Source organism: Calypte anna, chromosome 3, assembly GCF_003957555.1.
Source record: "Calypte anna isolate BGI_N300 chromosome 3, bCalAnn1_v1.p, whole genome shotgun sequence".
Taxonomy (NCBI): Eukaryota; Metazoa; Chordata; class Aves; order Apodiformes; family Trochilidae; genus Calypte; species Calypte anna.
Window position 1 is genome coordinate 61,342,848 of NC_044246.1, and position 13,334 is coordinate 61,356,181.

Consider the following 13,334-nt stretch of genomic DNA (forward strand, 5'->3'; position numbering starts at 1 on the left):
CAGACATTAACATGCTCCCCTGTAATCCAAAAAGAAAACAGTCAGCAACCTATTGAACTGCTTGGATCCCCACAAGTCTATGGGACCAGATGGGATCCACCCAAGGGTGATGAGGGAGCTGGCAGAAGAGCTCGCCAAGCACCTCTCTATCATCTACCAACAGTCCTGGCTCACTGGGGACATCCCAGATGATTGGAAGTTGGCGAATGTCACGCCAGTCCACAAAAAGGGCCAGAAGGAAAACCCAACCTCAGTGCCTGGCAGGGTCATGGAACAGATCATCCTCAGGGCAATCACACAGCACCTGCAGGATGGACAAGGGATCAGACTCAGCCAGCACGGGGTTAGGAAGGGCAGGTCCTGTCTGACCAACCTGATCTCCTTTTATGATTGGGTGACCCGACTGGTGGATGAGGGGAAGGCTGTGGATGTGGTCTACCTGGACTTCAGCAAGGCCTTTGACACCATCTCCCACAGCATCCTCCTGAAAAAGCTGTCAGCCCGCAGCTTTGACAGGGTTAGGAACTGGCTGGAGGGCCAGGCCCAGAGAGTGGTGCTGAACAGTGCTGATCCAATTGGCGGCCGGTCACTAGTGGTGTCCTCCAGGGATCAGTGTTGGGCCCAGTTCTGTTCAATATCTTTATTGATGATTTAGATGAGGGGATTGAGTCCATCATCAGCAAATTCGCAGATGACACTAAGCTGGGGGGAAGTGTGGATCAGCTGGAAGGCAGGAGGGCTCTGCAGAGGGACCTGGACAGACTGGAGAGTTGGGCTGATTCCAACGGGATGAGGTTCAACAAGGCCAAGTGCCGGGTCCTGCACTTTGGCCACAACAACCCCATGCAGGCTGGGGACAGAGTGGCTGAGAGCAGCCAGACAAAGAGGGACCTGGGAGTCTGGATTGACAGGAAGCTGAACATGAGCCAGCAGTGTGCCCAGGTGGCCAAGAAGGCCAATGGCATCCTGGCCTGTATCAGGAACAGCGTTGCCAGCAGGTCCAAGGAAGTGATTCTGCCCCTGTACTCAGCGCTGGTGAGGCCACACCTTGAGTACTGTGTCTAGTTCTGGGCCCCTCAGTTCAGGAAGGAGATCGAGGTCCTGGAGCAGGTCCAAAGGAGGGCAACCAGGCTGGTGAAGGGACTCGAGCACAGACCCTATGAGGAGAGGCTGAGGGAGCTGGGGCTGTTCAGCCTGGAAAAGAGGCAGCTCAAGGGAGACCTCATCACTCTCTACAACTCCCTGAAAGGAGGGTGTAGCCAGGGGGGGGTTGGTCTCTTTTCCCAGGCAACTCTCAGCAAGACAAGAGGGCATGGTCTCAAGTTGTGCCGGGGGAGGTTTAGGTTGGATATTAGAAAGAATTTCTTTACGGAGAGCGTGATCAGACATTGGAATGGGCTGCCCACTGAAGCAGTGGATTCTCTGTCCCTGGAGATATTTAAAAAGAGACTGGATGTGGCACTCAGTGCCATGGTCTGGTAACTGCAGCAGTAGTGGATCAAGGGTTGGACTTGATGATCTCAGAGGTCCCTTCCAACCCAGCCAATTCTATGATTCTATTCTATGATTCTATGCTGGACATAATTCAGAACAGGGGCACCAAGCTGAAGAGGGGCTGAAACACATCATACATCAGGAGAAGCTGGAAGAATTTAGATACTTCTATTTTTCCACTTCAGAGGATGATAGGATAAATAACACTGATCAGTAGGCTGAGTTTTACCCTGATGATCCATGCTATCGCCTCGCTCACTTCCATTTTCTTGTGTTCTCACCATCAAATGAATTATTATTTGTGAAATAGAACATGATTTTTTCTACTCAAATGCACAAGAAAAATGGGAGGGTGATCGAGTAGTTTGCATGAAGAGGTTGTGAAATGTCCATCCTTGGAAATACTGCCTAAGCAGTATCTTTCAAAGAAGATGCTGAAGTAATGACCTGTTTCAGTGCTGCCTAGCCATCCTAGTGATATTTTTTTCCTACTGTCCAACTCAAAATTCCTAAGCTGCCATTTGTAGCTGTTGACCCTTGTCACATCTTTGGCTACTATCAGAAAGGACCTGACTCCATTAACTACCCTTTGAAAGTAGCTGTAGGCTGCAATTACACTTTCTTTTGACATCTATTTTTTGTAGACTGAAAGAGTACAGATTTCTCCATATATCCTAACAGATCACCTGCTCTACATCCTTTGTAGCCCTTCTCTGGATCTTCTCCAGTTTCTAAACTACACCCTTGAATCAAGCCCTAAAACCTGACACCATTTCCAAGTGCAGTCTTACTAGCACTGCGTAGAGAGAGATAAAGACTTCCCTTTTCTGGTTATGCTCTAAAGGATGTCCAGCCTTGTAGCTGCATTGGCCAGTATGATCAGTGCAACCAGTTCAGCAGGCAATTTGCCTGAGAACATGAACTATGAGAGAACATGTTTGGTTTATAATCCGTTTGCCATTCCTCAAAATCTGTATATACTTTTCAGCAGGATTACCACTCAGCCTCCTGACCATTCTATACTCCAAATCATCAAGCTTTTCAAGGACCCTCTAGATAGTAGTTCTACTGTTCAGCATGTCAGCCTCTATCTCCTCCAATAAGCAATATTCTCAAATATGCTGATGGTGAATTCTGTCACCTGTGTTATTCATGAAGACACTAACTCTGCTGTATTCTGTTTGTAGGGTACCAACTGCCCTTTAAGCTCAGAAATCCAGACAGTTTTCAAACCACCTGCACTGTTCTTCCAAGAATGTTTACAGGTAAGAATACTGTGAGTGATGTCAAAACTCTTTGCTTTAGTGATCCTGGTTTGGATGCAGTCTACTCAGAAGAGCAGATACTACTGCAGTGAATTCTACCCCAAAAATTATTAATATCCACTCCCTCTTAGTAAATGTACTATAAAGAATCATTACTGTGGCATACTGTTATTACCGGTGTGCTTGCTTTTAATTAGCAAAACAATAACTGTATTGAATGAGGTTAAACTGGCAACAATTCTGTAAGAACAGGAAGAAACACAAGGTGAGATGAGAGCCTAACAGTATACTATCCCAGTAAGTGTTAGTTTGTTAAATAAAGCAACTGACAAGCATTTAAACCTTTATGTTTGAGTCCTCCCATAGCAGTTAGCAAATGCACTATGAAAACCAACTAGATTTGTTTGCATGTGTTGTTGGAACAGGCAAATTACAAACATCAATGAATTTCCAGCTATAGGATCAGCTTACAACCTGAATTATCTTACCTTGCAGCTGCACTGGCCAGTGTGAGCAGTGCATGAGCACTTCCCCATCTCTGCATCACAGCTCTGTGGATCAGTCCCTGCCAGGAAGCACTGACAAGCAACACAGTGTGGATAATTCCAGTAACCCATACGGCACTCAGTGCATTTATCCCCAGAGAATTCAGCACGGCAGAAGCAACAGCCTGTATTTAAGTCACACTGAGAACTCAGGGCTCCAACGAGGCTGCAGTCACAGGGCTAAAAAGAAGAAAAAAAAAAAAAAAAAAGAGAGGAGAAAATTGCAGTTGTGTATCTGACCAAAATGCAGCCAAACAAATTAAAAACAAACATGATAAAGAAACAACTCACCTCTTTCATATATCTATAAATGAAGTACAGCACTGAATTTCCACTGTCTGAAGGTAACATATGAATTGCAAAGCCAGGCATTCATCTTTATTTAACAAGTACACTAATACAATTAGAACACTTTTTGAGCAGATATTACTTTACATTGGTTAAGTTAGGCAGTGAAACCAAAAAATACAGAAGGGTCAAGACACTGCTATACTATGTGGACAAAATTAATTAAAAAAATCTAAGTGATCTCAAAAAATGCTTTCAATGGAAATCCTTTGCAGGGTGTGTTCAGACTACCTTGTTAGAATTGGAATTGCTCAGGGTCAGTGGTCTCAGTGGCATCTAGCTCAATGCTTATTACTCATCAAACAAGTAACTAACTTCTTTGGACAAGTGAGACTTTGATGACAGTAATTTGAACAGTAAGGTATAGAGATTTTGTCTTGTGGTATACTGGGGAGTAAACTTGCTCACACAATGAGACTTCTATAGGCAGTTAAGGATATAGAAATAACTGAATTGCCAGGGGGATCTAGAAATTGAGTATAGAAGTAAGCAGCAGGGAAAGTTAAAGGCTTCCAAAGAAAAGAAGAATCCCTCAGTGCTATTACTGTGACTATACTGCAAGGCTACAACAGGATGTTTGCTGTGATCACTGGCGTGACCAGAATCTTATGGAGAATGTCATCTTACAGAAGCAAACTCCATGTCAGCAGTACAGGTTACCACAGTAACTGACTTGGATGGACTTGCTAAAATTAAGGACACAGAGTTGAAAAAGAGAGAAAGAAAATAGAGATTCATTTTCTAAGCAAAAGTGGTTATTACATGAGTATGTAAAGCACCTTTCTTCTGATCGGAGAAAACCATTAATAAAGAAGGTTATTATATACAGGAAACATCCAAATTCAGTCTTCTCTGAACACCAGAAAAACTATTTAACTACTGGTTAAATGGTAGACTGCTACCTACCCTGAGAAATAGAACCTTCTGACAGAAAGATCCTTATTCTACAAGATCCATCTGAACAAAAAACTGAGGAAGTAAATCGTTCACTCTTCACTGAAATAGCTTGGTGTGCAATATCAAAATTTTAATCACAATGACATGTTATGTTCATTTTGTGAGCAAGCAGTTTTAGGCTATGCTTTCAAACTTCCTGAGTTACAACAGCCCTGGAAATCTACAAAAAGTGCAAGCAGGAGATTCTCATCTCACTTTGCAGAAATTAGCTTCAACACACTGAAAGAGATGTGGGCTGACAGATCATTATTAATTTAGATAGTGCCACAGAACTGTCATATTAATGCACTCACATAAAAGACAATCAGAGAATATACTCCAGAGCTCAAACAGAGGTCTTCAACCTCATTAGGCTGATTTCAGAAGCCAAAAGCCTGTATCACAGCAGCACAGCAGAGGTTTCACAAAGGGAGTTTTCCATACATACAAGAAAGTAATCATTCTTGGTAATTAGTTTGCAGCCTGAGCTACATGACAAACAGCCTTTTAAGAAAGAGCATTATGGCAAATGACCATGTTCAGACAAGACAGATTTTTCAATTAATTGCAGCAGTACTATAAACCCCCCGTCATCAATGAGAACATCAGAGGGGAGAAGGCATTTGAACTTGGTGTAATATTCACTGTCACCAGTTTTCAACCGTTGCTGTAACTCAAGAGTAGGACATTAAAAACTGCTTTCATGGCCTCTTTGAAATACTATCTTTGTTTTCCTATTACTTCTCCCTCCTTCCTTCTACTTCAGATTTTTTTAACTGTGTCAAAAACTGGAAAAAGGAGGATTTAAAGACTCATGACAAAGTTTATTTCCCTTTTAATGACACAGGAAGAAAAGTATATTTTACAGCTAAAGTGGATGGTTTTTTTCCTCCTTTCCTCACTTTCTGCAAGAGAACTTCAAGTGCAAGTTCCCAGTGGCACCACAAATAGGGCCAAAGTAAATTTGTTCTGCAAAGGCACTGTCAGTTACCCATAACTATACATTACATCGATTGTACAATACTGAGGTGACCTCCTCCATCAGGTTAAACACATCTATAATAAAAGAAACCAAGCAGGACACTGACTCAGCATGACAGCAGTACAAAGAGGGTGTCTGGTGTCACAGTTGCATACCTGAGGTGGAAGAATTGTCATACTGACTAACAGTGACAACACTTACAGCACATACAGCACATCCTGACACCAGAACTAAGTGCAGAAGCAAACTATGATTTGCAAACTTTAAATTGTGTTCCAGCTACAAATTACTGGATGCACCCCATGAGAAAGAGGTAACACACACAGAGAAAATAGAGATTCACTCACCTTGCAGCCACTGACAATGTCGTGGCCCCAGTGATTTGGTGCACATTTGTCACACATCTCTCCAACAGTATTGGGAGGGCAGATACAGCGGCCACTGAGGGGATCACAGTTATTACCAAAACGTGAACACTCACAGGCTTCATGGGAAACAGAATAAAATAAAGCAGAGGTAAAGTTACCCTTTTATGTCACATGTGGAAAACATTTGTCTACCAAAGCATTTACCATACAGTGAGCTCTTATTCATCAGTGGACACTGTGGAGCAAGAAAGGTAGGATAAACCCAGGGAAACTAAAACCAGGAGCAATGCAGTAGTTTCATTGAGGTTGAAGTAACTGCAATGACAGCAGAATGGGAAAAATAAAGGCACTGACTGCAGTAGTGCAGAGACTTCTGAAATGGTGCGCTCATGTCACACAGATGTATTGCTTCTGGGTTCATGCTGTCTCATAGAAAAAGCCACCAGGCTACCCCTGAGTTGTCTACAGAGGGAACCTGCAGTGAATTTTACCTATTCCACCAATTCAAGCCAACCTCCTGACACTTCCACAGCTGTAAACACACTTATTTTAAAGAGAAAAAAAAAGCTGTCCCTGCTTCTTTTTCCCATTCTACTCCTTTTTTTTCACATTACTCACTCAGTACATCACACTGACATCAACAATGTGACTCTTCACAGGAAAGTAGGATTCTTTGCTGATTTTATTCAACTAAAAAGTGGCCTTGACTCATATTATTAAGTGAATAATTCATTGATGGAAACTAAAGATTCAAGGTGTTTAAGTGATAAAAAGTTCTGGGGCATAAGACACAAAATAGCTTGGTGTAGAACTGGTGCATAGTTATTTTCATACCAACTGTCAAAATTACCCTCAAGGTCAGAGCTAACTCTCATAAGCAAACCAACTTTCTGAGTGATAATGTATTCCTTAGGGTGTTTATAGGGCAGTGTAACAGACTGTTTATTGCTGAGGCCTCTATTTGTGTTCATTGCCTTCACTGTAAGAAATACTTAAATACAGAGTAAAACAAGAAGAGATTTGCAAAGACAGAACTCAAATCAATAGTTCAACTAAGTGACTTTTTTTTCCCATCATGCTTTCACAATCAGATAACTGATGGCAAAGGAGATAGTAAGTTTTGCCTCCGTCATGCCAGGAACAAGATATTTTGCATGCTACATAAGATGTTTTGACATACTGTGGCTTGAAGATGCTTCAGAATAAATCTCTCATTGGGAGGCTAAGGATTTTGGATGTGACAGCTCTTCTGTGGGTTTTCCATTCTTACACAAAATTGGTTTAAAAGGTATGGAGAGGAGGAAAATGATACAGCAATATTTTTTGCATTTTTACTTTTATCATTATTTAAAAGAATATGGAAAAAACATAACACAAACATTTTGTTGCAAACAATAGTGAAACAGAAATCTCTTTTTTTATATCATTACTGCTAGAATGTCAATGCTAACTGATAATGCTCTAGGTTGATTTTTTTTTCTTTATGGACTTTTATAGCAACACAAAAAAGAATCAACAAAATTTTTGGATAAATGCTAAATAAAGAGGCCCAATATTTTATGTGATACTTAACTGTCACTACAGTGCACTTTCTTCCTAGCATGATTTGATATATTGTGATTAAATTTCTGATTTTCTCTGTGATTCATAATTTAATTCCTTATTTTTGTCATTTGAAGGAATACATTAAAAGCCTACTAAAAATAAGAGGAGAGAAAACATTTGAAAACAGAATTCCTCTCCATCTGCTACATTCATTTTAGAACTTTCTAAAAATCAGAATTTTCTGAACATCTTTAGCTATTGCTGCTATTTTAAATATTTGATGACCACAGAAAGATACGTTTTTATTTAAAATATTGTTGAGATTTACAGTATTTTTCCATTTCATCACCGTTCTTTAAATTTTACCATTTCATGTTTGCCAAGAAGGCAGCAAAAATTTGATGTGAAACTTGGTTGATAGCTCTCTCCTTTTCCTTTCCCAACTGTATGAAACTAATAACATTTTCATAATAAAGATATCCTTAATAGACCATAAAATGGTGAGAATAGGAGACTAATCATGGAGTATTCTATTTTTTTCCCCTCTGTATTTGTACTAAGGGTTTAGGACTTTCAGTTATCATGTGCAATTTATTTCAAGCTTTCTCACCAGTGAGCCTGTGAACCTAGCTTTTCTTTTTTTCCAAGGTGCCACATTCTTGACCTTTTCAGGGTTGCAGTACTTTCTTAGCCCTTCATTCCTAGGGGAGACAATACTGCAATGTTTTCAAATGTGATCCATAACCCAGCCTGGCTCAAGGTTTATCAGCCCTACAAGTGAAATTAAATTTTGTTGCACAGCCTATGGGTCTCAAGGCTTAGATGCTCCTTCCATAAAAAGGGAGACGATAAAAAAAGCCAAGCAAAGACTAGAACTGGCTGCTTTTGCAGCCACTCCAGATGGGAAGAGAATAGGAATACACGGCACAGTGGCTGCTGCTTCTGGAAAGTACACAGCTTCTGCCTGAAGAATTATTATGCAGCCAAAATACCATTGGCTTTACAAGCATTGATACAACGAACGCTGCAGACCCAGCACATATTCCTGGCCCATTCCCACCTCACTAGGAAACTCTACTTTCATTCATGCCTAAATGGCTCTAATGAGACTTTAAAATTACAGTTCTGTTATCAAAATGGATACTGCCCTAGGAAGAGACCATATTAATGGTTCTTTTGCAATGTGGGCAAGTTTGCACTGCTTCTAAAGACAGGAAATTATTAATTCATGTTTGAACCTTAAGTGCTTAGAAGGACCCAAGAATGTCAACGGAAGAGTTGGATATATGTCTCATACTAAGCCCTTCAACATCTGGAAAATATATTCATGTGTTTACACAAGGTATATAAAGAATTTTATCTGAAGATCTTCTTGTACACAAAAAGTACACAATAAGTAAGGATCCTAATATTACTGTGTCAAATTTAATAAAAAAAGGGATTCAACGATGTAGGACAGTGAAAAGGCTTGGGATAAAAGTAGAAGTGAGGGATTTTTTTTTATTATTTTTTTTTCCATTCAACACTCCTTCAAGCTGATGTGATTTGTCAAGTGCCTTAATCACCCTTCTATGATACGCTTAACACTAACTAAATTATAGAAACTTCACACGAGTGTATTTTTTAAGGAAGTAATTGGATAAAAAGACATTCTTGTTCCATCTAAATAGGGTATATTATGCATAAGTGACCTTAAAATAGCAGGAATTGCTTGTATCTTTTGTTTCTTGCCAAATCACCTTTCTTTCCATTGACAAATTTACAGAGCTGTCTATGAAAATACCTACCTGTCAGGAAAAATTGTTAGGCAATCCAAAAAACCAGTCAAACTAGAATCTTAGCAATAAACAAACAAAAATCAATCTGCAATTGGTTGGGAAAAAAATTTACATACGAGTACAGCTCCTTCTTCAAGTTGTAAAATCCATGAGCACAGCGGTCACATTCCTGTCCCCGTCACTCAGGCTGGCAGTAACATGTCCACCTGCATCACAGTCAAAGGACTTGGAACCCGAAAGAGTTGCAGTTGCAGGGAATACATCCCATTGAAGACTGTAAGCCAATGTTCAGGCTGTCCATAGGGAGACGAAGAGCTGTTAGTACATGGAATGATTAGCAGGAGAAAAAGGGGAAGCTGAGAGTGTGGGAATCAGCATGGTTCTTTCTCTTTTCATCACTGAAATGCCATTCTTAACAGATTGAATTGTACTGGTAGAACATTGGAGCAAGAGGTACTAAATATCCTACAGAGATGAAGAAGACTATCTTCAGAATGTTACCTGATGCTATAATGAATGTTCTGCAATGCAATGCATTTCCTATGAGGTTGTGTTTCCATTCACAGTTCCCACAAGGAAACGTAATGTATGAGAGCTCCATGTACACATCGTGTCTGCATTGTAAGATCATGTCAGGCAGAGTTTGTTGCAGAGAGTGGATGTAAATCTTCACTATGACTGGAGATTGATTGAACTGGAAAGTCTTGAACCAGACTTTTATCTCTCTGGCCAAGGGGCAATGTCTGTATAAGAATTCTGTAATTCGAGGCCACTTCTTTTAAATAATATTTAAGAATAATTTTAGAAGAACATATATAATGTATTTGTTATATATCCAAGCAAAATAATGGGAAATATTATTTCTGAGACAAAAACTCTGCCATTGGCTTAGGTCACAGATCATGACAGTTGGAAGGGTACCGTCGTAGAGATCAATCTAGTCCAACCTCTCCCACTAAAGCAGGATCATCCTAGACTACATTACAGAGTACTACATCAGGATGGGTTTTGGCTGCCTTCAGAGAGGGAACTCCACAATCTCCTGGGGCAGACCTGTTCCAGTGCCTTGTCATCCCAAAATAAAATGTTTTTTCTCATGTTTAGATGGAACTGCCTAAGTTCCAGCTTATGCCCATTGCCCTCATCCTGTCACGTGGAACTATTGTGAAGCAGTCCATCTTCCTTGCACTCATCCTTGAGGTACTTGTAGACATTAATAAGGTTCCCCTCAAGCTTCTCTCTCCAGGCTAAAGAGTCCAGCTTTCAGCCTTTCCTTGTACAGAGATGCTCCAATTCCCCAGTTATCTTTGTTGCCCTTCCATGGACCTTTGCAGTAGTTCCCGGTCTCTCTTGAACTGGAGAGCCCAGAATTGGATGGCAGGATTCCATCTGTGGCCTCACCAGGGCAGAGCAGAGGGGAAGAATGACCTCCCTCACTGCCTGGCCACATTCTTCTTTATGTGAGCCAAGATTCTGTTGGCCTTCCTGGCAGCAAGGGCAACACTGCTGGCTCATGGATAATTTACTATCAGGACTCCAGATCCTTCTCCTCAGAACTCCTTTTCCAGCAGCGCCACCCCTAATATATATTGGTGATTGGGTTCTGTCTCTCCAAGTACAGAACCCTACAACTTGTTCTTACTGAACCTCATCGGCTTCCTCTCTGCCCAGCTTTCCAGACTCTCTAGGCCACCCTGGATGGCACCACAGCCCTCTGCACTAATCAGACACCCCTCCCGGCTTTGTGTCATCAGTGAACTTGCTGAGGATATACTCTGTCCCCCTCATCCAGGTTGTTGATGAACATGTTGAACAAGACTGCACTGAGTACTGACCCCTGGGAGACACTGGTAGTTTACGGGCCTCCAACTCAGCCCTGCTCCATTGATCACCACCCTCTGAGTTCTGTCACACAGCCATCTCTCAGTCCACCTCACTGTCCACTCATCTAGCCCACACTTCTTTAATTTTTTAATGGGATGGTATGGGAGACAGTATCTGAGACTAGAAAGAATAGTCAATAAGACTGTTTCTCTATTTTCATCCTTCACTTTGTTTTTTGCATTGAGTGCTTCAAAGTTCCTACAGAACTAGAATAGACATTATCAACTACAGTAATAAGTTTCCTCCTTAACTCCACTAGTGAGGCACAAAAAGTGTACTTGTAAACAAGAGAAGATAGACTCTCATTTATATACTGTAATATGGAATTTTAGCCAACAGACCACATGGGTTCACTGCACCCAACCAGCAGAGGCTGGAGGAGCAACCCATACCTGATACTCAAATTCTGAACTCAGCCTTGAGCTGCAGTGACTGAAAATGTGAGTGCTTTTCTACCTTTTTGTAAGGCTCCACAGTGGAACTCCTAACCTTTTGTGTAGGTCAGTTTACAGCAACTTCAGCAGGTTTCCATGTAGAAGTACTGAAATCTGATTTCTGATCTTAATATTGAATTCCCACATTCCCAAAGAGAATCTGCTGAGAGGGATCAAGAATACATGGCTACACCTATGGTCAGAATTTGGCCTGAAGAATCACATGAATCTAAGCAAATGGTTGATTATATGTATAATAAACAATTATCCTGGTTTGTAATTCCAAATTCTGTACTGAAATGTTTTGCCAAGTACATACTTCTCAGTGACAAAACAGGGAGAAGTACTCGAACCTGTACAATTAAGCTCCAAGGTTCAATTAAATATACAGACTATCTCTAAAGATGCCTTTTCCACATGAAGAAAACCACAGAAATGTGAATAAACAAAAATATCAGAACAGACATTCAGATTAATGCAGTGAAGTAACCAATGCACACCATGCAGCTCAGTTCCTAATAGAAAGCTTGACAGGTTCTAATAAATTCTGTTTAGAAGAGTGAAAGGCAGAAAAAATCTGATACAACAGCACTCCACACCGCTTGAAGGAAGAAAAGATCACTGGCATGCTGATTTATATTCTGTGATGAGCTCTGCAGAGTGAAAGACGTTTGCATCAGTCATGCAAAGCCAAAAGATGAAGCCCCAAGTTGAGCCCTCAGCAAAGCTTGTTTACACACAGAAAAATCTGAGAATTGCATTTACTGAACAAGAGATAAGAACCTGGATGACAAAGAGGAGATGCAAGGAATAAAACCAGCATTTCTAAAACACTGCTCTGTTTGAGGCAGTTGCACTGTAATTATCTCGTTTTTAGAAATCAGTTGCTTTGTTCATTTGTGATAAACAATTAATACTTCTGTCATTTTGGAAATTACATTCAAAAAATGGGTACTTCACCCTGTTAAGCTTGGGTCAGGTAGGTGGCCATATTCACTAGTGTCAACTTTTAAGACTACTTATTTTTGATACTTCAAGATCAGATCTTAACACTTTGCCTCTGGGGCTGATCCTTCTCACAGACTACTCAAGTATTTGGTTCTTGAATTTTTAGAAGAGGAAGTCTTATCCTGCTGAAAGTCATGAAAAAAACACTGATTTCATTGATACATGTACACCACTCATGCATTTGGTGCATACTGCTGTTGATCATGCTGATTTTGTACTTTTCTGCTATTCAACTTCTGCCCCATATTCTTGCTTGCACTATAAGAATCCCTAGGAGTGGGGAAGTATCCTAAAGGACTGTCTGTCTTCTGAGCCCGTCTGTCTCTTGATCATTTCATATATTGTAGCACATATATTTAAAATAAAGAAAATTAAACCAAGCAAACAAACCAACAAAATTAAAAAGCCCAAGAGCCTGCAGGAGCTCCAAACACAAGCAAACGTGAGGCTTCAGTCCATGCAGTGCACACTGATTCTGATTACCAGAGCATCAGGCCGATAAGCACCCCGTGGGCACCCACTGGCACTGCTGATGCCCCATCTCCGAGGGGGGAGTCGGATCTGCTGGCTGCTTTGTGCATTTTCTTTCAATTTAGGCACCTGTCTGCTGATTTCACAGTGTCTGCCCATGAATCCTGATTTGCAGATACATCTTCCTGACATATCACATTGCAGTGACATAGATCCTAAAGTACTGCAGCCACAAGGTATACAAAACACCTTTCCTGGGGCCCAGAAGTAGCTAGG

General features: G+C 41.0%; 1 protein-coding gene across 1 annotated transcript in view; it reads right to left on the reverse strand.

The window, feature by feature from the left end:
- Positions 1 to 13,334, reverse strand: part of LAMA2 (laminin subunit alpha 2) — a 352,582-nt gene that overhangs the window by 113,259 nt on the left and 225,989 nt on the right. Inside the window, 8 exon segments of the mRNA XM_030447547.1 lie at positions 3,248 to 3,484; positions 5,918 to 6,054; positions 9,378 to 9,388; positions 9,390 to 9,462; positions 9,465 to 9,495; positions 9,497 to 9,576; positions 11,899 to 11,932; positions 13,071 to 13,334. Coding sequence (XP_030303407.1) covers positions 3,248 to 3,484; positions 5,918 to 6,054; positions 9,378 to 9,388; positions 9,390 to 9,462; positions 9,465 to 9,495; positions 9,497 to 9,576; positions 11,899 to 11,932; positions 13,071 to 13,334 — 867 coding nt within the window.